Raw genomic sequence first — 26982 nt, 5'->3', positions numbered from 1 at the left:
CGCGCGTCGGGGCTGCTCCCGGGAGGAAGGCGGCGCGGAGGCCGGGGGCGGCCGCTGAGCGGAGCGTGGCGTCCGCGCGCTCGCGTCCCAGCCGCGTCCCGGAGGAGGCGGGGGCGCCGCAGCGCCCAGTGCGCCCAGAGCCTGCGCCGGGCGGCGCCCAGCGGGCTGGAGGACGCGGCGGCGGGACCAGCGCGGAACTTTTTATCGCCTTTGGGTTCCAGATGCGAGACTTGGGGCTGGTTTATAAATACATCCGTACATGTGTGTGAGCTAATAAAACATTTTGTCTTCTCCTTGAAGAGGGAGCTTTTTATGACAGCTCCTTGATGTCAGAGCCACTTGCCGCCTTCTTTGGGTTATAAACTTTTGATGCCAGACCTCTGCAGAACGTGCCCAACTGCATCCTAAAGTAGTCTCGGAGAGAGGCGGAGCGCGCACTGTGACCTTCATCCCGGCACCTTCTTCCTCCTCTCCCTCCCTCTCCCAGGGGGAGCGTAGAGGAAGCGCCTTCCCGGACGCAGGAGGGGGCATCTGGTTCTGCCCGGCCGGAACGCTGAGGCAGGACGGGGAAGAACACTGGGCTCCGGAGGGCTGGACCGCGGCTCTCCCGGCTCCCGCCGCGCGCGCTCTTCCCGTCCTCTGCGCGCCACTTCCTGAGCCCGGCGGTGCGCGCGTGGGAGCAGGACCTGCGCGGCGCCGAGTTCTGGGAAGTTGCTGCTGTCGAGGATGGGGGTCTGTGGGCACCTGTTCCTGCCCTGGAAGTGCCTCGTGGTCGTATCTCTCAGGCTGCTGTTCCTTGTACCCACAGGAGTGCCCGTGCGAAGCGGAGATGCCACCTTCCCCAAAGCGATGGACAACGTGACGGTCCGGCAGGGGGAGAGCGCCACCCTCAGGTAGGGAGTCAGCCTTCGGCGGGGCGCTGAGCCCCTCGGAAGAGGTTTCCTAGGGGTGGGGGGCCAGGGCGAGAGACCCAAGCAGGCTTGTGTGAGGAGTCCTGGCACATGGGCGAGGGCCTTTTGCAGGCCCACGACGTGGTCGCTTGCGTTCGGTGGTCGTTGCAGACACCCATTTGCTCCGACAGCTTTGTCCTTTGGTCTGGCTTTTCTGACCTGTGCTTGTACCAGTGAACCTTGAAGTCCGGCTTTGAGGCTCCCTGTGTTTGTGGGGCCCTGACTAGGTTAGATTTACTCTTGCTTGTCCACCATGATGAGGCCTGGAAAGGGCGGGTAGCCTGGGACCCTGGGTTCTGTCACCCAGGCCGGAGGCCTGTGGCAGGGCGGTACGGTGCTCAGGATTGCCAGGCTCGTGCCTTTCGGCAGGATACCTAACCTGTGAGGCTCTGGAGTTAGCAGCACCAGGCCACAGCCTTCTAGGAGTGTGCTCAAGACGCAGCCAGCGTGCCAACCCGGCATGGTGCGCCTGGGGCTCCTGCTGTAAATTATGAGAGCCGTTTTAGTTTTGCAGGCTGGGGCCAAGGAGAGGAAACAACGCCATTGCTCCCGTGTGAGCAGCACAATAGGGAAGCGTTTTGTTTTACCTTAATGAGTTAGAGTCACTTTCGAGCTGGAGGCAAAGGGTGGAGATTGTTGGAATATGCACCTTTGGGGACTAGGCCTGCTGCAGCAGAGACTTTAATAAAAATGCAGCCACCACTTTCCACCAGCTCAGCAGATATCATCTTTTATCCCTTTAATGAGGCAGTTCTGGTCCTAGGAGACACATTCAGGGACGCCCTAGCTTAACTGTGTCTCACAATGAACACGGGTTGAATGTGTTTGCCCTGCCTATGACTTTGATGGTTACCATGAAAATAAAACATTGTGACCCAGATTCTACAGCCCAGATACCTAGCTTCTACAAGGAAAGAGTGAGGGTGGGGCTTCCTTCCTGTGCTTTCCTGGGTTTTCCTGGTGGGATCTCTCCTGCAAGAGCAGCCTCTCCTGGCAGAAGGGGTGGGAGCTGCTGGGGTGCCTGTATTCACTTCCTGAACCCTGTGGTGAAGTTTGGGTTCTTGCTACTTGAGGTGGTTCTCAGCGGAGTCTCAGTCTGAGCCCAAGAACAGCTCCTGGATTTCTCTCTGCTGGTGCTTGGAGGCTGGAGGATGGAGAAGAAAAGAGAACAGAGATGTCTCTTGCACTTTGGGTAGGGGCCCTGTTCTCCTGCCCCTGTGGGCACCCCTTAGCCTACCCTAGACAAAAACACACTATCCTTATCCCGCTGTTTCCCGGGAGGTTTAGAGCCTGCCCTAAGAAACGATGTGCAGAACGCGTATTTTCGCAGATGTGTCTATTCAAAGGTAGGGGGAACATGCAGCCATGAGGCATGCCAACCGCGGAGATAGGAGCAAGTAGTGTCCGGGGAGGAGCCACGGCCACACAGCTCTCTACCTTGTCGTCTCTCCCTCTGGACAGCAGATTCAGCCGTGAGTGGAATCTCAGTGCAGAACTTTCCAAAACGCTCTGTCCCCTGCCTGCCCCTCAGAACGACCCAGAAACTCCAGCTTCCTGCTTTCTGGGATGCACTAAGCCTGCTCTGCCAGCAGAGGGCCAGCTTTGAGCTAGCAGTTTTTATTAGCTGCTGGCCTGTTTTCATGATCTTCAGTTTTAATGTTTAGCAGCTGGGCTTGGTAATGGGAATGGAAATAAAAAGGAAAAGCTGAACAGTTGCTTTTTGTGCTTTGTGGAAAGCAAACGGCAGCCTACGTGGCCAAGCGTAGCTGTTGACCTCTGATACCTGGTGGCATGGGACGACTTTTAAGGGAGGGCACATCTTGCACTGACTTTGCCTCTCTTCTCTACTTATTTTTAAACAACTGGACTACAGAAATTTAGTACATGATTTCGCACCCAAATAATTTTCTACTGCAATGGATTCTCTTTTATTACTTTCTTCCTTTGGTTCTAGCAGATGCCTCCGACTTACATGCTTTGGTTTATTGCCTAGTGTCTTCCTTTCTTGCCTTCAGCACTTAATGCTTATTGTTCCCTGATTTTTTGAAGGTTTTTACTTCACTGCTATCATAGTGTTTCTTAAAAGAACATAATCATCTATTGCAAATTTCTGTGGGTCTCTCTCTCTCTGTGATTTCTACACATCTTTTCTTCTTGGGCTTACTCTTGTGTTCTCGTCTTAATAAAAACTTACCTGTCAGTACTTTGAGGAAGAGGCCAGGTGTCACTTACTGGAAGCCCATGCCTTCAACCCTATGGAAATTTACGATGTTTGACGTTTCATTTGGTCCTGCATTTTGGTTTTAAAAAATCAGAATTTTAAAAAGTTTATGAATATTTTCCTTTGCTGGCAAACTGACTCAGGGCCTCACTTATGTTAAGTAAGAGCTTTACCACTGAGCTACACAACTAGCCTTAGAATTCCTAATCATAGGGCCAAGGAGACAGCTAGGCAGTCTAGGTGCCTGTCTGGCAAGTCTCAAGGTCCCGGCTCGATCCTGGTACCCCGTGCTGTGCTGCCACTGAAACCGGGTGTGATACCAGCTCTGGGGAGGCTGGGACGGGAGAATCACTCCGGGTCTGAGCTGCGTAGTGAGACTCTACACCAAATAAAGAAATGGTTATAAAGATTAAAAAAAATGGGGCTGGGGAGATAGCTCAGTAGAATAAGCACGTGCCTGGCAAGCGCAGGGTCCTGAGTTCAATCCCTGGTACTGAAAAAAAACAAAACAAAGATTTAAAAAAGTAATGAGACAGAATTCCTAAGTATAGTCATTCTTTGGTTTCTTTCTTAGTGCTGTCTGGGAAGTCATTGGCTGGGAATGTAGTTCTCAATCCATCAGATGTGCAGAATGCACGAAACCTCACATAATATCAGTGCCTATCAGCCTCGGAAAGCTTATGCAAATGTGTGTGCCTGGATAAAATTATCTCTCGTCTATTTCTCTTTTTTTTCTCTAGTCTATTTCTAAATCTTGAATAAAGTCAGATAAGGAGAGAAAACCTGGTAGGCAAAGCAAAGAGATTGAGACGCCTGGGTCCACCTTCACATTTTCCACAGCTCGAAGAAGAATGATCTCCTTCCTGTAGGACATCAGTTTTGTTGTGACAGGTCTCTGATTGCACCAGGGGACGTTAGGAAGTGATATGCCAGTGACAGCACTCAAGTTTGGCACGTTGGTGAAAACTCATTTTATGTAAGTGAGGCAATATTGTCTCCCTCATAACTACTTCATAGGCCTACTTGAAAAGTAAAAATAATTATTTGAATATTGAGTTATTTTGCCTTTTTGGAAGAGAGATGATATGGAAAATGAAGGTGCTATTCACTATGGTTGAATTATAGCTTCTATGAATCTGATTTGAATTCATTATTACAAATGGGCCCTCTTGGCCAGAGTCATTTCATTACAATTATCTGCTACTTGGTTAAGAATGTTCTGTGCCTTTCCATAAGATTAGATGTGACAAGTATCCAGAAGCCCGATGTCTGAATCAGTGTGCACAAGGGGACTAGAGCCCATGACTGTGGACATGGCCTGTTGGCTTCTGGTAAGCCCTCGGGCTGCGCAGATGCCCAGCTGTACCTTCTCTATGCGCTCTGCCAACCCTAGATTTGCTTTAGTCTCTCTGTGGGGCCTCATCATGCATGCATATGGTCATTTCAATGGGTGCCATAGAGTAGCTGCTGTGGTTGCTGCTGTAACCGATTTCGTTAGTGGGAAAGATTCCCACCAGCCTACAGGTCTGTTTTGTTGTTGTTGTTGTTGGTGGTGGTGGTGGTGGCGGTTTTTCCCCAACAGCGGTATGGTCAGTCTGGCTGATTGCTGATCTGGGATTACACTTAATGGTTCTTTTCAAAGCTGTCCTCACACTCAGATTGGAGTTCTTGAAGTTCTAGGCTAATCCATTTAGAATCAAGTACTCGTGAGGCTTAGCTAGCCCCAAGGAACAATATATACAGTGGGGATTTCGCCGAAGAACGCGGGACAGTGGATTTCCCATGAATAGCACTCTGTTGCTTGCCCAGGTGTTTCTCCGCATTTGCACTCTCTACCAGCAGCTTTCTCTTTTGCATAAATTAGGAAATTCGGAGCACCCCTTAAGTTATTCTAAGCATGCCCAGGATTTTTGTGTTTCGGTGTTTAGGGTGCCAAAGCTGCGTAGGACTGTTGCCGTGTGCAGGTAGTGCTCTTGGGCTGGGGACGTGGAGATCCAAGGAGCAGGGGCCAGGCTCAGGGCCAGGAGGGGTTGCTGTTGGAGCACCTAGGATGGTTTTGAGAATTCCACTTGGGCTTGGTCAGTGGAAGAGGGCAGGCTTAGTTTTAAGGTTCTGGGTTAGTGCCTAGCACCAAAACAAACACAAAAATAAACTCCAAAAATAAAAAGTTAACATCAGGCTGGCAGACTGAGGAAGTCAGCATCTCTGAAGTTGAGCACCACGTGGGCACTTAGTGTTTCTTCCAGCATTTCTAACCTGGAGCCCACATTAGGAAGCGCTGCTCTGGAGGCTGTCTGCCCGAGAGCGTCTGAGCCTGAGCAAGGCTGATCTCCACCTCTCTCTGTCCGCCCTCCCTTGACATTGCTCTGGATGGCAGCTGGTGATTGTCAACTGGATGGGCTGCAGAAGCACCCACAAGATTCGCAGAGCATGTGTGGATGTTCGCGTGAGTCACGCGGCGTGGCTGTGGGAAATCCATGAGGGGCTCTTCCTTTCCAGTCTGATTCCTCTGTTGTGAAGCCTGCAGCCTTTCTGTACCTGCCGTCTACCGTGGTGCTTCTTCCTGCCTTGGAACAGGCTGCAGTGGACTGAAACTCCTCTCTCTGTGTGTGAGCCCTGGGGCACCGCTCTACCTCTGCGTCGCATCGACAGCTCCTCCGGATGCGCATGCACCTCAGGGCTGCTTTAGGGCCCTGGCATGCTCAGAGCCTGGATCATGGCTCTGGCTCTTACTCTACCTCTCAGGAGGTGCACGAGTCTGAGTACTTGGGTTCAGTTACATGCACACGGGGAAAGTCACTGCCTTCCCTGAGACAGCACGAGGTCTGCAGCACTGTTCTGCTACTTCAAAGTGGCCTACCAAGTCCTCGCTTTGTAGCCACAGGACAGTAAACCCAGGGGTGCTCAAGTCATGTGTATAAGCTGGCAGGTCATCTCCACAGGCATAAATTGCGCTCAGCCTTTTGTACTCTTTCAATTATCCAACTCTCTCTCTCTCTCTCTTTTTTTTTTAAGTACTGGCATTTGAACCCACAGCCTTTGCACTGAGAAATGGTGGGTTCCCAGCCCACTACTTCTCTTTATTTGGAGATTGGGTTTTGCTAAATGGCTAAACTTGCCAGGCTGAACTTGAATTTGGGATCCTGTTGTCTCGGGCTCCCAGCTTGTTGAGATTACAGGCCATGGTACCGTAGTGGGCTCCATAGCTTCTGTTTTGAAATAATACAAGTACTATATAAATAGTTGTTATACTGGACTGGATAAGAAGTAATGACAAACTCAAATTCTGTACATACACAGTGTACAGACAGTCAGAACAAGTGCTTTTAGTATTTTCAGCCTGCGTTTGGGTAAACCCCATGGATCCAGAACCCGCAGATTTGGCAAGCTGGCTGAGTGTGCCGGGCACTACTCTACGTACCAGTGGGAACTCCTCAATGATACCTGATGATGGTCGTAATTTTTACAATTGCATCAACTTCTTCCTCTCCCCCTCTCCCCACACATTCATACACAACTTTAAAATGTGCTAATCTTTCTTTAATCCCACCTAGCTTCTATGGTTAACAGCTGCCCTCATTTGAATTCCAGGAACACTCGCTATTGACTTCTGTTCCAACAGGTGCCAGCTATGGACTGTAACTTCTTCATACGTAGATTGCAAGATCCTGGAGCTAGTGCTGTACATGTTGAGTGCAGACATCGCGCGGGCTACTGAGGATTACACAATAAGGAGTGGGTGAATGCTTCAATCCAGCTTACTGAGACTCAACCTCTTCTAACATATTGCTACCTCTATGGCAGTAAACTTTATATTAAACAGTATCATTTATGTGAAGCATAACTGCCTACTTGATTGCTTAAAGCCCACTTCTGGGTGTGTTTGGTGGGTCACAGAGGCGTAACCTTCAGGCCTGTGCCAGCCCTGGCCTGTCTTCCTGGTGCCCTTGCTTCTGGGCCGTCACAACATCAGAACCTTTGCTGCACTCCACCTTCTGTGAGGCTGTCACTGTTTGGAGTCACCCAGCCATGGAACAAGCCCCTGGAACTGTGAACCAAACCAGCCTCTCCTCCTTCAAGTTGTGTGTGGCAGATAGTTTGGGCGATGGGAAAGTTGGTTAACACATTTTCTTTAAAATCTGATACTGCAACATTTGGACACTTCTGGATTCCACTCAGGTCACTTTTCAGAGGGGACAGTTGGATCCACTGGTGATTACAGTCTTTTCTGAAACTGTATCAGAGCCATCAGTATCCTTGAGGGCTAGACAAGGAGCAGGTGGCAGAGTTAGGAGGAATCTTCTTAGCAGCCATAGGCAGCATTGGGAAGATCATGTCTCTAGAAGGGTTTGCCTGCTCATAGATGACAAGGATTGCTGCCAGTGGCGCTGCCTGCTGAGCTAGTGCGGCCCAGTTGGTCAGCGCTACAGTACCTGCAGGTCTGGAGGAGCAGCACTGGCTTGCGTCTGGGACACTCTCTAATGTCCCTGATTGGTGCTTTGGGTTTCTCTTCTTTAATGCATATGCCACGTGCCCACATTCCAAAGCAGGGTGGAGGAAGGTGTTTCCAGACATTCAGGAGAGAGGCCTTGCGCTTTTCTGAACCATTCTGGAAACCTTGCAGCTGTTATCTAAGCTCCTTGGCTAATTATTTGGCCTCTTTTAGTCAGTGTGGCCCTGGGGTTCAGTTGAGCGCTTTCTGTTTTCCTTTCTTCCAGTTTCTAATAAAGGCTCTGCCCTTGGCCTTCGTACTGTGCTTGCCCCAGCTGCAGGGAGGGAGCCACCGCGTGGGGCCGCGAGCATGGGCTCTGGCAGCGAGACGCAGCAGAAAGCAAGAGTCAAGGAGGTCTTATTTGACCTTCCCAGGGGAGGACTTTTAAAATTACTTATTATTAATAGGAAGCCATCCTCACAGTCATAGATGAGAAGAGGGAATTAGTCCAAGACAGCTGTAGAAATTTGCATTGCCTATTAAGTGGGGAACCAAGTGCTACCCTTTCTTCATTTATTTTTCTAATACTGACAAGACAGTGCCAGATTATTTCAGATTTGTTTGTTTATTGTTTGCCCTGAAGGAAGATGCTTAGGCTGATGCTGGATTTTGTGAAACTGGAGCTATGTTTTGCAGGAGCTGTAGTTCACACGGCTGTGAAGGGAGAGCCTGGGTTCTTTGCATCTCTGTCTATAGTCAGTCGCCTCCCAGGTTCCAATGATGCCTGCCTGGTGCTGCTTATACCTTGTTATATTTTTCTTAAAGAAGCAAAATCAAAGCTATGATGCCTGCTCTGCTCAGTACTTGCCTGCATAGACCTTTGCATTGTCTTCTTGGTAGAGAAAGGTAGAGCTTGGGACTTGTCATAGTCTCCCTAAGGGATAATATCATACATCTTTTAATAAAATTTGCAAAGGCTCTGGGAGAGAGAGCATGCTTTTGGAACAAACAAAAACTCCTATTATCCATGATTTACTGGGTCTCTGATGCCACATCAATTACCTATCATTTCATGTAATTTTCAGGATATTGCAGTCCCAATTAACTGCCTAGGAACTCCATGTTTAGAAAAATTAAGCCACTTGCCTTTGGTCACATGCCTTTTATGTGACAGAGTTCAAGTCTGCTTTTCGAGGATGTCTCTTCTGCTTCTCAGTTTTATAGAGTCCGTTCTCTCCCCGTATCTCTAGGCCGGAGAAGGTGTCTGTGTGCCTCAAGCAGAGAAAACCTGAACTGCCCTTGTGTTCCCTACTCACACCCTGGACGGGAGGGGCACAGGGCTGTGTCGGTAGAGGGCCTTGCTTGTCTGCTTCCCCACCTTTAGCTTCTCCTTTCCCTACCCTTCTTACCTGAGCTCCAGTATGCGTGGAATGACCTCCTGGAGCTGGCTAAATGTGTGCTGCAAGCCTGCACAGAGTGGCAGCCACCACACGGCCCTGCACAGGGTGCAGCGGGCTTTGAGTGGGCCCGGAAGCTGTGTGACCTCCCACAGCCTTCCAGCGCCTCAGGGACCTCTACGCAAGGGCAGAATAGGCAAGCGGTTTGTGGGTTCGGTGAGGAAGCAGGTGATCCCCCAAGTACAGGGGAAGGAGAGTAATCACTTTAAATCCTGAAATATGCCATTTCCTAATCCTCCTTCCCATCTTTGTATCCACATTTCAGTTTCAACTGCTAAGACTGAAGATAGCCACTGGCCTCTGCTCGACTTGGTACTTACCCTAGAGAAAGTCATGTGACCTGGCTTAGTCCCCTTTTTCCTGGAAATGCTACATTTTATTTAAATGTAAGAAATGCTGCAGGCCTTGACCTGGCTTCCTATAAAAGCACTGATCAATAAAGTTTGTAAAAATTGGTTTGGAGTATTAAACATTTTCTGAGTCTGAAGATTTATGGTATTTCGATTAACCAAGCTGCCACTGCATATCAGGAACAAAAAATGTTATGAACGGTTGCTAAGTTTCTGGCCAGTCCACAGAAAATTATTTAACTCACAGTTACCCAAATTGTTGTATGTTAGTGATGAAGAATAATACACAATAATGTTGTAGGAGTAATTATGCAAAAGAGGAGAAAACGAATATGATTATTTTGTGTTTATCGTGTACGCCAAGGCTAAAGAAAAGTGGTTGTAATTAGAGGGAAATAATGTGGAATCTTTTCCCTAAAGATATTTCAGAGTTCTTTCACAAGTTTTGGGAGTTTGTACTGCTGTTTACCCAGCCAAATTTAATTTTAAAATTCATAGCTTCCATTGTATTTGACTCATGTGTACCTGTGTCACAGTCAATTTGCTTGATGATTGGAGGAATTTTGATAAATAATAACCCAGAAGAGAAGATAGATAAAGAGAATGACAGACCAATGGAAAGACACTTGAGCGGGCAGAGATTTTCCACAGAAAGAGAAGGAAGGAAGCGAGGAAGAAAGAGAGAGCGCATGCCTGTGGAGAAAGAGGCTGCAGAAGAGCTGTCCCGACCGGGCGGGCGGGCGCTTGCCCCACACCTGGGGTTGCCCTGACCGCCCGCCCTCGCAGCCTGGTGGTGTGGATGGGGCCCTCCCGCGCCTCCCCGCGCCCGCCCGCCTCGCGACTGCTCACCACAGCAGCCGCTGTGCGCACGTCCGGCCCAGTCCTGCCGCCGCCGCCGTCCGCCTGCTGGTCTGCAGGAGGCGCGGATGCCCAGACCGGCCGCTTGCTGCTGCCTTACCCAGCTTGCCCGCCCAGCGCTGCCGTCCTGATGCGGGTCTCCTTGCTTGCTCTTCCCTTATGGGGAACTTCCTGGTTGGAACAAAGAGGGGGCCAGTAGCTAGGAGCGCTCACACCGAGACGCTAGCTGGGAGGTGCCTGAGAGCAGGACTTATGGGATTCTACTTTGTACTCCTCTGTGTTTTTTATACCATCTGTAAATATCGTCGTTTTGCCCGTGTTGTTTGCACTGCTTCTGCCACGCCCCCTTGCCATGCATTCACGTTCCTCATTTATCTCTGTTCCCCAGTGTCAGCTATGACACCCAATGCAGAGTAGGTGCGCTGGGTTTTAACATTTGTCTTTTGCTGTTGTTTCTGTTTCTCCCCCTTTCTCACACACACACACACACACACACACACACACACACACACGCACGCACACAAAGGCACTGACATCTCTGCAGTTTCTAATGGAGACCTCAGCGCCCATTTTGAAGTAATTGGGAAGTCACTGAAATTACAGCCAGAGATTCTGGCATTTGAATTCTAGCTGAATGATTCTCTCCCTAGATAGTTGGTATTTAACTTGTCCCATCTCCTTCTGCTTGCTATAATTACAGTATTTGTGAATTTTGCAAGGCTCTATAAGCCTCTGGCGTGACAGCCTGAGCAGCTGAGCAGGAGGGAAGCCCGCGCCTTTGCTTTGCACCTAGGTTCGGGCTCAGGTGGCCTGGCCCAAGGAGCGCCTGCTCGCTCACCTCGGGGACAGAAAGGCGGAGACGTTAGGAATCTTGGGAAGTGCCAGAGGGCGTCTGGGACGGAGAGCTTTATGGGCCAGTTCCTTGGCCGACTTCAGTGCAGCTGTTTGTGACAAGTGCCACCACGCAGGGCTGCTGTGCGGTCCCGGGGTGTGCCACCATGCAGGGCTGCTGTGGGGTCCCGGGGTGTGCCTGGGCAGCGTGTGCACCGCTGTGCTGTGCGCAGGAAGCGGCTCGCTAGATGCGGCGCCTGTCTGCAGCCTCACACCTGGCCAGGCGCTCAGTGAAGCGTGAGCTGAAGTGTAGCCTCCAGCGAGAGGTTGAGCACAGCACTCTGCAGTCAGAAGGGCTCATTTCAGATCCCGACTCTGTGGCTTAAGTAAGGGCTCTGTGCGGCTGCCGTTACTACGAGCGACTCCAGTTCCTAAGCCTCGCTTCCTTGATTAAGAAACCGGGAATGGTGTGCCCGCTTCACTGGGTTATCGAGAGGGAGAAAATGGCCTTGAGTTTGTAAAGAGCTTAAAGTCACGTATTGTAGCAAGCTTGCAATAAACAGTCACTATTTAAAACATTCTAAATATGAGAAGCAGTCCACCCTCAGTCAGCATGGACGAGTTTGTGAGCGCTCGACCCCGTTGTCCGCGCTGTGCACTCCTTCCTGGATACTTTAATCACCTCTCATTTGCTCACGGTGGCCAACAGAATGGAAATGCTACGTTGGTCCTTGTCACACTTCATTGTTGAGGGAATAACAGCCCCAAAGAGTCCGCGCTCGTTCTGCGCGACTCCAGTTCGTTTTTCTGACTTTGCTGATGTTTTCCGTCCATGACTGTTCGAATTTGCGCACACAGAACCCTAGAATGTAGAGAACTGAGTGTCATGCGCTCACTGTTTAAACAAGCAGCATGTATTTAGTGCGCACGGTGTGCCGAGCACCACTGTACGCAGTGAGGACGTTTCTAAAGTTGAATTAATTCTTGGCTATTTAAACACTCGCTTGTACATTTAAGCATACAGTGAGTATATTGGCGGAGTACAGAGCTCACGGATGAGGCACAGGGAGGAAAGGACAGAAAGGGACAAAAAGGCGCCAGGAAACAGATTTGCTTTGAACACACGTCTATTGTCCCCCTCAGTGGAGTTCAATAGGCCCGTGTACCCAAAAAAAGCACCACCCACAAGGTATAGAATACACGTGTCACCCTCCAACAGCGCTTCCATTTCTATTGTGACAAAATGCACATAACATAACGTTCATCGTTTTCACAGGCTTTAAATGCCTGGCACGTGCCGTGGTGCCTGCCACCTCGAGACTGGGCCATGGTCTGTGTGGCCTTGTCGTTCGCCGGTGCACCTTTCAGTGGACACGTGGGTTGCTGCACGAACTGTTATGAGTAACGCTGCTGTGCACCTGGGTGTACGGACTTCAAAAAATACTTTAAAATTTTATTTTTAAAAGATAAAACACAGAATTTCAAAACAATATAATAGGAGAGTAACAGTGGATAATACATTGTGTACTGCTATCTTTAAATTAGTTACCCAGGATACAAGATACAGGCATCTGGTTGTCCAAACAGTATTAACACAAACGTTTCTTTTCAATGAACTAAGAGAAATTAGTAGTATAGCTATCCTGTCATGTATATCTGTATCTACATATGGCTATATGTACGTACAACATGGCACACACACATATATACACAATGTAACATATATACACAATATAAATATATAACACACACACACACACACACATATATATATACTGTTCCTTTTCTTCTTTTCTCCTTTCTCCCATCCCAATTTCTCTTTCCTTTTGAACAGTTTCTTCCCATTTCATAATATCTATTGTATCTTTTGGATTTTGCTTATTACTTACAGTGTTGGAGACAATGTGAATTTTATACATGTGAGTCTGATTTATTTCACTTGTGAGTATGGTCTTGCATTGCATCCATTTACCTGTAAAAGTCTCCAGTTTCCCTTCTTCATGGCTGAGTAGTGCTCCATTGTAGAAAAGAGAACCACATTTTTCTTTTAATCTGTTCTTCAGCTGATGGGCATTTGGGTTGTTTCCAAGATGTATCCTTCTTTCACAAATTGAGCAGCTGTAAACATGGGTGCACACCTATCACTGTGATGTGATGTTTTAAATTCTTCTGGGATGATATCCAGAAGGGGGATTGCCACACCGATTGAGGAATCTCCAGCCTGATTTGCATGGTAATTGCGCCAGTCTACATGCCCACCAGCAGTGGAGAAAGCTTCATTTTGCCCTGACGCCTTTCTGGCCTTTATTAGGTTGATATTCTAACATGATTGCCTTTTTTTCTGGAGAGAAATGGAATTTCCGTGTTGTTTCAATTTGCCTTTCTCCAATGACGATGCTGCTGAACATTTTTTCATATATTTATTTGCTGTTCGTGTTTTTTCACTTGAGAAGTGTGTATTCATTTCAGATCCAATTAGGTCTTCAAATGTGGGAGGTTGGCTGCTTCTTCCTTTTTGAGCTCTTCCCATGTTCTGGGTGGTCGTCCTGCGTCTGAGGGCCAGCTGACCAGTGCTTTCTCCCACCTGCGGCTGGCTTCTCAATAAGATGAGATCCCAGTTGTCGGTGCTTCGTGGTAGCTTCTGTCCCACCCGAGTTCCACTCATGCAGTCTTCACCAACGCTGGTGTCTTCCAGAGCTCTCCTTGCTCTGTTTTCTAGCAGATTTCATGTTTCTGTTCTAATATTTAGATCTGGCTTCGCACATGTCAAAGATTAAAATGCAAAATTGAGCTCATCTTTTACCACGCACCAAATCAGCATTGCAATGTGTGCAGATATTTTAAGGCATCTTTACTTTCACTTGCTTTGCTACAGGCCCCAGACTGGAACTCCTGGATCATGTCTTACTTTTCTTTTAACTACTTGACGAATGACCAAACTGTCCCCTATGGTGGCAGATGTGCCTTTTGTCCCCATCAATAGCCCAGTGTTCCAGTCCTCAGGGCCTTAGCCAGTGACGCCATGTTGTTTACACACGCGAGTCTGATTTATTTCACTTAGTGACGTTATTTTCTGCTTTTATTTATTAGTTTTTACAATAGCAAATCTAATAGGCATTAATTGGTTTCTCATTGTAGTTTTGGTTTGCATTTCTTTGGTAACGAGTGGTCTGATATGTTCGCTGACCTCTTGTGTATCTCTTCTTTAAAGAAAAGTTTGTTCAGTTGACTTCATTCCTTCTATTCTTTAAATTGGGTTTGTTTCTATGTTGTTGAGCTGTAATCTTTATGTATCCTAGATAGTAAGTTTTCTATGAGATATAAGACCTGCAGATATTTCCTGTTTTTTGGGGTTTTTTTGGATGCATAACAGTTTTTTTTTTTTTTCATTGCCTGTCCTTTTATTGACTGTCATAGCGAAGAAATCACTTTCAAATCCAGTGTCATGCAGCTGTTTCCCAATGTTTTCTTTCTTTCATTCTTCCTTTTAAAGTCGGATCTGTTTGAGTACACTTTTATCCAAGGCCGTGGAAGGGTGTGACTACCTCCTTTTGGCTATGAATAGCCGGTTTTCACAGCACCTTTTGTTTAAAGTCCATCCTCTGCTCGCTGACCATTCTTCCCTGTTGACTCTGCCTTCAGCGTATATGCCAAGCCTTGCTCTGGGTTTCTGTTCTGTTCACTGGTCTGCATACCTGTGTAGTGCTACATCACTCACCATTTTTATTTTGCATCTGGGACAGACTCTCTCCAGATTGTCCAGATGGCCTAGAACTTGTGATCTTCTTACTTCAGCCTCCAGAGTAGTCGAGATTACGACATTTCTTCCCCCTTTCAGTGAAATTGTTGTAGGCTGTATTCACAAGGTTATGCTGTCTGCGAAGAGCTAATTTTCATCCTCCTTTCCAACACCGAATGCTTTATCAGTGTTTCCCCGCCCAAGTGTTCCTTCTAGAATGTCCACCTCTATGTTGAAAAGTGGTGGAAGCAGGTATCTTTACCTCTGTGATGCTCTTAGGAGAAGACCTTTGAATCATTTGTCATCACGTTTGTAGTTAGCTGTAAAATTTTCATATAATTTATTAGGTTGAAGTAGTTTTCTTTTAGACCTAGTTTGTTTAGTTTTTGATTTCTTCCCATGAAAGTGTGTTGAATTTTTTCAATTCTTTTTCTGCATCAGTGGAGGTGATCATGTGTTTATTTTTTTTCCTTCAATCTGTTAATGTAGCATATTTCATTGATTGATTTTCATATCAAAGCCATCCTTACATTGCAGGAATAAATCTCACTTTTTCATGGTTTATAATCCTTTTAATGTGCTGTTCAATTCAGCTACCATTTGTGAAGGAGATTGGCAGTGCTGTGCAAAGGAGGCATTGGTCTACAGCTTTCTTGTTCTGTTCTTGTTGGACTTTATTACTGAGGTAGCAGTGGCTCACTGAATGAATTGGAAAGTGCTCATTGCTGTCCATTTTTTGGGAAGAGTTTGAGGAGGTGTGTTGTTAATTCTTCTTGAAGTATGTGATAGAATTCAGCAGTGAATCTGTGTGTTCTTTTCTGTAGATGTTTTTGATTGCTGATTTAATCTCTTTACTAGTTACAGATCTGTTCAGCTTTTCTATTTCTTTCAAGCTGAGTCTTGCTATGTCGAATAATTCTTTTTAGGAATTTTCCTGCTCCTTTGAGGTTATCCATGGGTTGGAGCATCTCTTTGCACAGTACTTCTTACGTCCACTTTTGTGTTTATATAATTTTCTGTAGTATCTCTGCTTTCTTTTTAGACTAGTTTATTTCTTAGTCAAGCTTGTTTCCTCATTTTTGTTAATTTTTCAAAGAAAAAACATGATCGTGTTTTATTTTTCTGTCTTCTGTCTTTTTTTTTTTTTAATGTTTATGTTTCTACTAGCTGAGTGTTTTGCATGCCACTCTTTCTCTACTTCCGCAGGGTTTGAAGGTAGACTGCTGGTTTCAGCCTTCTCTCTTCCTTTCTGATCCTGGGTTTAGAGCGCTACTTTTCCAGCAGCCTGGCTTCACCATGCCCACAGCTTTAGTGTGCTACACTTTCATTATCCTTTTTCTTCGGATATTTAAAAAATAACTCTTATTATTCTTCTCCTAACTGGTTGTATTACTAATTTCTGCATATTTTGTGGATTTCCTTATTTTTTGGATCTCTGGTTTCATTTTATTTTGATCAGAAAGGATAAATTGTAGAATTTCACTCTTTTTTAAGTTTATGAAGATGTATTGAGCCATCATGTATTATCTATCTAGGAGAATTTCTTGTATGTCCTTGAAAAAAGTGTAGTTTACTTTTGTGGGGTATGTGCTCCATCTATGTCTGTTAGGTCAGATTTATCATCTAGAGTGATGATCATTATTTTCCCGTTCATTAAAAAACCTTTTTAATCAAATATAAAAATTTATAGATGGTGACCAGAGAACTTAATGATATCAGCTTTTCTTCCCAAATTTACTGCACTGATCCAACCAAGTTACAGTCCCGTGTATCCATCGGGTCTATCAGTCCAAATGCGCTGCTCATTTGTAAGTTCAGGCTCAGGTGTAAAGGGGAGAGATGGAAGCTTGCACATGGAAGCCCCCGGGAAGTGCAGCTGAAATTGCAGCCCGCCATACACTGCTAAGCAGCGTGGTCTTCGCAGGTTTTGCTTATCCGTGAATATATTATCTCTGTGATGTATATATACATCTGCACACATAGATGCATATGTGTATGTGAAGAACCGTGTCCTTCCCACTGCCACAGTCTTGTTGGACACGTGCCCACCTCAGCAGATTCTTCTGTGTATGTTGTAAGAATTTGCTCAGTGTCGTGGCCCATGATACGTCACTTCACACCACAAAAATCATTTACGATAGAAGCAGAAAGAAGACTATAGATAGAAGATCTTCTGTCTCCGTTCTCTGAAACTCGGTCACAGTAAGAAATGGGTCCCAGCGTTCTGGAGGGTTTACTGAAGAACCTTTGCTCAGCTAAATTCTTTCATTGTTTCAGTGTTCAGAAGTTCTGGAATGACTCTTTGCTGTTTGCAGATTTTAGGTGGTTGAGTATCTTTTTCTCCACAAGGTAACCATCTTGTGCAGATCTGTAAAAGTAGGAGGAAGCTGCACCAGGGAAGGGCATGCCTCACTGTAAGGGACAGGAGCAGGAGGAACTGGCAGAGCCAATGTGCTCTTCAGCCGAGAAGCTCCCTTGGGGTGCAGACTCCTGCCGCACATCTGCCCCTTACAGTGGCGCACCCTCGAGCACCAAGCCACAGCTCGGAGGAAACAAACTCACCTGCTGAGAGTGAAGGCTGCGGTGGTCATCATGGTCACTTCCAGTGTGGTCACCGTACTTGCGGGAATGCAGAGCTGCTGGACTTGGAGTTGAACAGCTCTGCTCACATCTGCCAGAGGCTGCCCTTTGAGTATACTGTAGCAATAAGGAACATTGCACCAAGTGGACAAGGACTGGCTGGGGCTTCTGAGGGTGCGTGATGCCACAGTTGTAGGAGGCAGACCTGTGAAGTGTCCAGAGAGGGTGCCATGCAAGTGGGAGACTGTCAGCATGAGCCCAGAGGTGTCAGTGGGCCTGAGGCCCCCCAGGAACCGCTGCTGGCTCAGTTTTTGAAGCTGTATAGGCAGAGACAAAGTGCAGTAGCAGGCCAGGCATCATGCATGCTGTCTACGGTGTCCAGCACAGAGAAGTGATTGCTGGGGAAGTGTGGGAAGACCAATGCCCCAGGCAGAAACTTACGCTCTACAGGGGCCAGGTGGAGCATGCAGGAGAGAAGATGAAGGGTCTGCACGTCGACTGCATAGCCACTCACACCAGGACATCACTGCCGAAGATGCAGGCTGGAGGAAAGCTACCCGAGAGACATTGTGGATTAGTATTGGAGAAGCAGGCAGGAGATCTTGAGGCTCAGCGGGTGGATGAAAGTGATTGTGACAACATAGTGACCCACGGCCAGCCCATTGCTGAGGAGTCTGTTGCCAGTGAGAATACAGATGGGGATGAGCGTAATGGACAGGAAGGGTGACTGTGGCTCAGCAGCAGTAAGACACCCTTAAAGGCCCACATAATCTTATTCTGAGGTCTGTAGGTCTTGCTAAATATTGGCACACAAAGAGCAGAAGAAAAGCAAATGCCACACTGCAAGAATTGCAGCACATATTGTAGAAGTGACCTGGCCTGCATTAAAGAAGAACACTACAGGAGCTGGGGAGATAGCTCAGCAGTCTAAGTGCCTACCTGACAAACGCAAAGACCTGGGTTTGATCCCCTGTACCACATGTCGTGCTGGCTGTGGAACCCCAGGCTTCAAACTGGGCTTGGTGGTGCACATCTGTAATCCCTGTGTGGGGAGGCTGAGACAGGAGGAGCTTCGTAGTGAGACCCTGTGACCAATGCATAAAAAATAAACTAATGAACTAACTAACTAACTAACTAACTAGATTACTAGAAAGATGGTTCACCCAGGAGAAGCCATGCCTCCACAGAGCTGATCATTGCACGTGGTTATTGTTACAGCAGCAAAAGATCCAGAACTGTCACTGTTGTTTTCCCTTATCCTGATTTTCAGGGTCGATATTAAGGGATGTGAAATACATCACAGACTGTAAGAAGCATGGAAATCAGGGGTGTGGACCTTCGGCTGGAATCTCGTGGAGAACAGCCAAGGTGGCTGAGGGGAGCAGGGGTGAAGAGCAGAGGTCACTCCAGCCACACCCCCCTCACTAATCTTTTTGTTATTTTGTCCTATACTTATAGGAGCTAGATTATTAACATTTCCTACCATTGTCGTTGGAGTTGTCTGTCTCCCTCTTTAATTTTTATCAACATTTGCTTTGCATGATTAGCTGCTCTGATAGTTGGCCCATATATGTTCATAACTTTTATGTTTTCCTGGTAAAGTGATACTTTTTCATGTAACATACTTTATCATTATAAGAATTTTTCACTTCAAGTCTATTTTGGTGTGAAATTAGCATGTCTGCCTCTTGTCTATTGTTTAATTTGTATGGGAATACTTTTTCTATCCTTTCCCTATCAGCCCATGTGTAGGTTTATTTTTGTTTTTATTTTTTTCTGCATTTAGGACAGTGTTTACAGGGTTTATAGGGTCTCACTACGTAAATTGGATTCATAGTGATCTGTCTGTTTTCAGCCTCCCAGCTGCTGGGATTGCAGGCACGTGCCACCACTCCCTGTCTCTATTGCCTCTAAGTGTGCCCCACAGGCAGGGCCGGCGTGGCATGCCAGGGATCGAGCCCTGGTGCTGCACCATGTATGGATTTGTGTCTTGTAGGTTTCTTACAGACAGCATATGGTTGGATCCTGGGGAGACTGTTGTATTAAATCCACTCTACCAGTGAACAGGCAGCACGTAGGTGATCAGCTCAGGTGGCCTCCGGACAGGCCAGGTGTTGCCCACAGTGCTGCCCTCCTTGCTCTGTCTGTTTTCTGGGGAGGTGGGAGGTCGAGGCTGCTGCTCCCCCTGCATTTCCTTCCCTGTACTGGGGCAAGGATGGATGAAGACACCATTACAATTTAGTGCCATTTTAAGTGATGCCTTTTAAAATTTAGCATTTGCTTGTTGGCTGTCAATCTGACCATTTCCCAGATGTCCTGTGATGTTATTCCAGCCAGTTTCTAATTGTTTTAAATCAAACATTTCTGTGGGTAAGATGAGGACTTGGGCCTTCTGGTTGTGCATCTCGCTGGCATTTCTCACATGACCTTATGGCTTCAATTGTCAAGTCTTAGGTAGACATTGTTCTTTTATGACAACCTACATTGATTTTGTCTGCTTAGGGATTACATATAAATGGGAGGATGCTCTGCTATACAGTGTTGTTTTATGCCTGACTTCTTTCTCTCAGCATAGTGTGTTTGAAATTCACATGTTATCCTGTATAGTTTGTCCTCCCTTGATAGCTCAGTAGCACACCATTGAAGAAACGCTCACATTTATTTATCCACTTACTGATGATAGGTATTCTGATTGTTTCTTTTTTGGATATCACAAGTAAAGGCTCACGGAATTTTTAGTTATATATCTTTATGAGGACATCTATTTCTATTTTTCTTAAGAAGTGCCTCAGAGAGCTAGACACGAGATGCCTGCCTGAAATCCTAGAGCTCAGGGACCCGAGGCAAGAGGTAGGAGCTTATATAACCAGTCTGAACTACATCATCGTGGAAATCCATTGCTCTCGCTGTGACAGGTTCCACCTGGGCAGAAACGCTGGCAGGAATGCGAAAAGATAGACAAGAAGAAAAAGGCTGGGCTAGATGGTGGCTGGTCTGCCTGGCTGGCAAGAGGAACCCACCAGCAGAACAAAGGGATGTTTATTTATATCTTTGCAAAGTTAGTGACACATGACATAAGGTTGCTTAGTGATTAACAGCTGACCTTAACCAGACAAGATGCTTATCTCAGGACTGAGGTAGCTTGTTTGCTTTAGGCGCTGAGGTGTAGCCCACCCCCACACACTTGACCAATGTTCTAGCTTCTCAGCTCCCAACACATAATGCGCTCAAGGTCAATCTGGGCTACAAAGTGAGGCCAAACAAACAGAAAACAAAAAAGGAAGGAAGAAGGGAGTGAAGGAGGAAACAAAGGGAATATGTATCTAAGAGTAGCGCTATTGAATTACTCTACTGAATTCAATAGCTCTATTGAATATGATAAGTATATACTAAATTCTTTGGAAAGTTGCAAGAACAATTTCTAAGCTTATTACACCAATTACTTCACCCACTTATAATTTATGAAAGCTCTACCTGCTCCAGTTTCACCAATATTTGGGGTGCCAGTTTTCTTAAATTTTAATCAATTAGTGAATGTGAAATAGTACATCATCATAAAAAATAGTGGTGTCAGGTATTCAGGTGTTTCTTACGTTTGATTATTCAGAGGTCCTATAGACTGTGGGAAATTGATGTGTTCATGCACTTGTTCATTCAATGAGTATGTGCTAGCTGCTGTGTGCTGGGAAGCCACGTAGGAGGTGGAGCTACAGTGGGGATCACAACAGACCACACACTTCTGACATCACAGAGCCACAGAGCGAGGTGTAAGACATTTCAAAAACAAGATAGATATTAAACTCTACTATCATATTACACAGAGATGGTTTCTCTGACTAGCAATATAGTGGAATCAGCAGGTCAACAGGAACAGGGTTGCTTGTTTTGGCTCTGCTGTCCAAGAGCTGCCTGTCTGATGAGGTGAGATTTGAGCAGAAACCTGATGAACATGCAAAACAGAGCTATGTGAATGCCTGGTGAGATTGTCCAGAAAAGGAGAAGAGCAGGGGCTGAACGTGTGCTCGGTGGATTCTAGGAGCAGGAAGGAGGCCCTGGAGCAGATCGAGCAGAACCAGTGTGAGGAATGACAGGCAGGCGTGGGCAGCGGCGTCTGCTCCCTGGTCTGAGAGGTGTGAGGTGTGGGTGTTGGCACTCGATCCTCACAACAAGAAAAAATGCTCAACAAGTTGAACGTCAGTGGCTCTATTTTTTTTTTTTTTTTCTTTTCTTTTGCAGTACTGGAGGTTGAATTCAGGACCTTGTACTTGCCAGGCAGGCACTTATTCTACTGAGCTATCTCTCTGGCCACAGTGGCTCTTTTTAAATATGCCAGAAAATTGAAGTCACAGGACCAGCCACACTCTTGGATGCTGGAGACAGGCAGATACAGACAATGTTGGTTATTATGAGTAGAAGACACCCAGAAGCCATCCCTGCCAGGATACTTCAAAGGAGAGGAAAGGGAGTGAGGTGGTATAAGGATCGGGATCAGGAGGATGGATATAAGCGAATCTATCCATGGAATCACCCCAAAATGTGAAACTAGGGGAGAAGGAAGAAAAAGGGATTGAGTATGGCCACAAGTAATTAGATTATGTTTTCCACAGGCACAGATATGCCAAAATACAACACATTAATCTCTAGAAAGAATCAAAAAAGTGAAAAAGGCAATTAACTGATATGGGCTAACTGGAGACTTGTAGACTCCAGAGGCTGAGTTTGGGGGCTCCCTGCACACATGTGAATTTTATCTCCAGAAACCAACATGGTCCAGGTCGAGCGTGAGACAATCAGCAGGTGCAGGGCAGTGGTTTCGAGGTGTGCCCAGGGGGTCCGCTTTCCTTTTCACTTCCTACACATTTGCTGTACGTCCCAATTATGTTTAGTATGGGGGTCGGTCGACATGCACAAGACATCTTAATTCTTTTCTGTCCCTCCCCCTCCCATCCCTTCTTGCTCATTCCAATCCTTGTTCCCTTTCTCATACAAAAAGCTCCGTTTCCATTGTTCTTTCTCTTTACGATTCCTTTCCCTTGCCTTCTCTCTGCCCTCTTTCATTCTCAGCTTCCCCTTGCCGTCTGAAAAGGATCTCCCTAATTCCTATTATCTCTCCTTAATTTTGCTCTTCCTTTACATTTTGGGTTCCTTGCATGGGGGACACCCTGTGGTATTTGGGTTCCTTGCGTGGGGGACACCCTGTGGTATTTGGGTTCCTTGCGTGGGGGATACCCTGTGGTATTTGGGTTCCTTGCGTGGGGGACACCCTGTGGCATTTAGGCTTGTGTATCGGGTTCATCTCACTTAGCATGATGGTTCCGAGGTATGTGCATTTACATACAAATGCCTAAAGTGCGTCCTCTCCATAGCACAGTAGTATTCCATTGTGCAGTGTACCACATTTTCTTTATCCATCCATTGAGGGATATATAAGCTGCTTCGAGAATACCTCACCATATACTGCACTAGAATCAAAATGGATCTGTGATCTAAATGGTAAAACAGAAACACTTAATTTTCTGGAAGTTAAACTGGTAAAACTCTGTTTTCTTTACTAAAACTTGCCCTTAGAGGAAAGTATTTTTATCAGAAAGTGCTTTATATCACCCTGCTGAAGGATACAAAACACTCAGCTCCACCACCCTCAGGCAGGAAATGCAGTCTGAAGAGAGACAGCAAAACTTGGCTGTGGCAGCGATGCTGGAAATACCAGACTGAGGATTTCAAATAACTGTGATTACTGTGCTGAGGACCCTTATGGAAAAGCGGGTCACATCCCGGAACACAGGACTGACGTACAGAGTGTTGGAAGTTTGAAGAAAACATTAAAATATAAAGCTAGAAATTGAAAAAAGAAAAGAATTAAAGAAATGCAGAATGTCTTTTAGACTCATTCTTCAACTGGGCACAGCCGAGAAAGGAATTAATCAACTTGGAGATCTACTAAATGAAACTTTCCAAAGTGAAAAGCACAGAAAGAAAGCAGGTGAGAAAGGACAGCAGAGCCAGGAGCTGTAGGGCAATTTCAAAAGGTGTAACGTATGTATAACATGAATACCAGAAGCAGAAGGCAGAAAGGAATAGAAGGAATATTTTTAACAGCTGTGCCTGGGAGAACCCCAAGATTAATGTCAGACAACGAGTCATAGGGTCAGAAAACACTGAGAGGGACACATGAAAAAAAATCCATACTTGGATATATTCTATCCAAACTGAAAAAGTTCAACTGGAAAGGGCAAGAAAGGTTTGGAAGGAAGCCAGAGGGTGAAATCACCTCCCCTGTGGACGGAGCAGGAATGAGATTTACATTGGACTTCTCTTCAGAAGCTATTGGAAGCAAGGTGAAAGCAAGGTGAAATATTTAAAGCTGTGCAAAAGGGATCGGCAATCTGGATGGCCTTTCTTAGCCAAGCAGAACGTGAAGGGGTTTGTGCCCAATAGATACGCCTTTCATGAGATATTGGAAGCTCTCCAGAGATCAGGGTTACACATCACGTAGCAGAGGCTGCTTGCCCTAACTCACTCCCTCCCTGTCCTCACTCCTCCCTGCTCTGTCCCCCGACGTTCACAAGTGCAGCTGACTCTACCTGAAGTCAGATGCTGTTTACTGTTAGGTTATCTTTCTCTTACACACACACACACACACACACACAGACACACTCACACGTGTACATATATGTACACACTTTTTTTTAAAAAAAGCCGTTAGATGCTAGTTTCTTGAGGAATAAGAATGAATTTTCATTGGGTTGTCTCAAATCCCTCCTGTGGTGTTCTGCAGGATGGTGTGCTCCTAATGTGTGCGTCATCTTTGCAGCTGTGTGAGTATCACAACTGGACACGCACACTTTTGTGGCCACAAAAGGATGGAAATGCTAAGCAGAGTAAGTTCTGTTATTTGTGTGGTGACTTGAAACTTCCTTCTTCTGTTTCTGAACTCATTTTCCAGTCTCTGTCTCATGTGCTAGGTCTGCTCATCTTTCAGGTCTCTCTCAAATGTTAATTCTCTGTTAATCTTTCCTGATTTTCCCTGGCCACCTTTGTCTCAGGAGTTTCTGAACTTTTCCTCAAGTCTGTCTGGGCATGATAGTGACTCAGAAGATCTCATAGAGGATGGGTTCCTCGACCCCGTCCACGTGTGCAGAAACTAGAAGCCCTCCTATAGCAAGCACATCCATAGACAGCAATCTCACACCTCCAAGTCTTCTGCAGGATGTGTCACGTTTCTGGCTCCCCAGTGCGTTCAGGACACCTGGTCCTGTGTCTCACTCCAGCACTTCTGTGCCTTTCCCCTAGCACGATGTCTTAAGTCAACAGAATCTGCACGTTCATCTCCCATTCACAAGACCATGACCAGGAGTGGGGCAGTGAAATACCTCGTTCACCTCCAAGGAGCTAGCTCTGAGTATGGCATGCCTGCTTCGCTTTTATTATTAAAATTTATCAGACTTCAGTCCCACAACTTAAGTAGAGAAGTGGGCTGTGCTGCACAGACCATGGCTATCATGGGTGAGGACCGAACTTTGGCTTCTGAGAGGAAAAGGACCTGCGAGTAGATGTTCTTGGGTGTGGACCGCCGCCCTGCTGGATGCCTCTGTCCCCGGGGGCCCGAGGTCCCGTGTTTCTCTTGCTGTCCTGTACATGTGTTTCCTCGCCCTTGAGGTGGCCATCCTGTGCTCGGCAGTGCATTCCTGTTCTGTTAGCAGCGTGCAGGAGAGAAAAGCTGACTTCCCAGCCCGAGTCAGCTGTCTACTCTGGATCCAATCAAGCCATGTTAGGGGTAAGCCACTGCATAGTGCACGGGACGCGCTGAGCCCCAGGTAGTAACGTGTGACACCAGCGAAGGTGGCACTCGCTGCCGTGGTGCAGAGAGGCAGTCCCGCGGTTGGTTTCCATCAACTGAACTATTGAGATCACTGCCTTCTAGGGTGAAACGATGGCCGCAGCAGCTATAAGCATCGTATTTTCATGCCCCACAGTCCAAGTAGCCATTAAGAGCTTGTGGGTATCTGTTTTAAAAATAGCCTCTCAGAAGCCTTCTCAGGACCTCTCCCAGTGGTGTCATTGGCCAGGCTTACCTATATTTCTAGTTGGGAAAGTTAGCCTGGTTGGAGGGATTCTGGCATTTTTAGGCCCCATGATGGAAGGCGGGCTGTAGCAGCAAGCTGCGGTGGTTGGCTGCCGTCCCGTGTGCAGTCCGGCCCCTCGCCCAGGCAGGTGGTCCTCTCTTGCTTCCAGCATGGCTTCTGGGCTGCCAGAGGGGGCAGGGTGAGAATCTCTAGAGGCTGCACCTTGCAGCAGGTCCCTTGGTGGGGGATCCCTGGGGCAGCCAGTGCAGGGGGTCGGAGGGATGAGCCTAAGAGGACCTGCTCATTCTGCTTCCTGTGGTCACCTAGCCCTGTGGAAAGCTCTGAGACTATCTTGTTCCATATGATCACTCAAGAATCACATAGAGAAAAAAAAAAAAAAAAAAAAAAAAAAAAAAAAAAAAAAAAAAAAAAGACAACAAAAAAACATAAAAAACCCCAAAAAGCAAACCAAAACCTGCCCATGGTCGCCAGAAGAAGAGAAACAGGCAGGGTGCACGCCACTGCAGGGATGCTTGAGGCAGCCTCCCACAGAGCAGCCAGCGTGGGGGAGCAGAGCTGAGGAGAAACATACGGAGGGTGAGGGAGAGCGGGGAACGTGGTGCACTCCTTCCGGAGCGGCTTGGGTGCTGAGCGGAGGGAGCTGCGCTTCCTAAATCAAGCTGAGTGCAGCGGGGGCTGGCTGCTGGACAGGAGCGAAAGGTGCCGAGAGGAGATAGCCGGGATTGATGGGCTGGGCTGCCAGGCCCGGATTCCACGGCACTGGAGCCGGGAAGATGCCCCTCGCTTTTGAGGTCACTTATTTATTTATTTTGAAACACAACCTAACAAATTCTAAAACCAGATAAATCCAATTACCCGTGTTTTGCCTTCAGGGAGTGTGAAAGATTAATGGTGGCATTTTGGCAGTAGCATAAAAAGAAATAGGTGGTAATAACAAGGAGGCTATAAAAAGCCTGGAGAGCGGCGGTAGCTCGCGCCGTGTCCGCAGCCACCTCTGTTCCCCGACTTTGGAACCCGCGGCTGGGCAGCTGCAGACCCTCCCCAGCTTTCTCACTGTTCAGGGAGCACAGAAGGCCTGCGTCCTTCCTGAGGCTGCACCCTCCTCCCCACGCCCTGTGCTGGCTCCCGCACACACCAAACATTTTTAGTTTCATGTTTTAGAAAAGGGAGCCCTGCACCTCTCAGGCTTGACGATCTTTGAAAAATCCCTTGAGCAGTACGAGAGGGAGGAGCAGGGAGCCGCGCTGGCCTCTTCTGATCAGTCCCTCAGACTTGGCACTGTGCTCTGCTGGGGACAGGCGAGCGCTCCGGGCACATCCGCTTGGGGGGCATGTGCTGCTGGCGCAGCCCACCGCAGGCCAGCTGGGAGCTAGGACCTGCCACGCAGGACCGGCGCGTGCTGGTGTGGAGCAGGGAGCGCCGCGTGCGGAGAGGGTGGGCGCGCCGCGTGCGGGGAGGGTGGGCGCGCCGCGTGCGG

The 26982-nt window shown here is 47.2% G+C and overlaps 1 protein-coding gene across 1 annotated transcript in view; it reads left to right on the top strand.

Moving 5' to 3' along the window:
- Positions 1-219: 219 nt before the first annotated feature.
- Positions 220-26982, top strand: part of Opcml (opioid binding protein/cell adhesion molecule like) — a 571313-nt gene continuing 544550 nt past the window's right edge. The window contains exon 1 of the mRNA XM_004643686.2: positions 220-893. Within this exon, the coding sequence (XP_004643743.1) occupies positions 727-893 (167 nt within the window). The 5' untranslated portion in view covers positions 220-726. The remainder of the gene's footprint in view (positions 894-26982) is intronic.

Source organism: Octodon degus, unplaced genomic scaffold (assembly GCF_000260255.1).
Source record: "Octodon degus isolate 3935 unplaced genomic scaffold, OctDeg1.0 scaffold00182, whole genome shotgun sequence".
Lineage (NCBI taxonomy): Eukaryota > Metazoa > Chordata > Mammalia > Rodentia > Octodontidae > Octodon > Octodon degus.
Note: the sequence above shows the minus strand (reverse complement) of the source record. Positions and strands in the feature narration are given on the sequence as shown.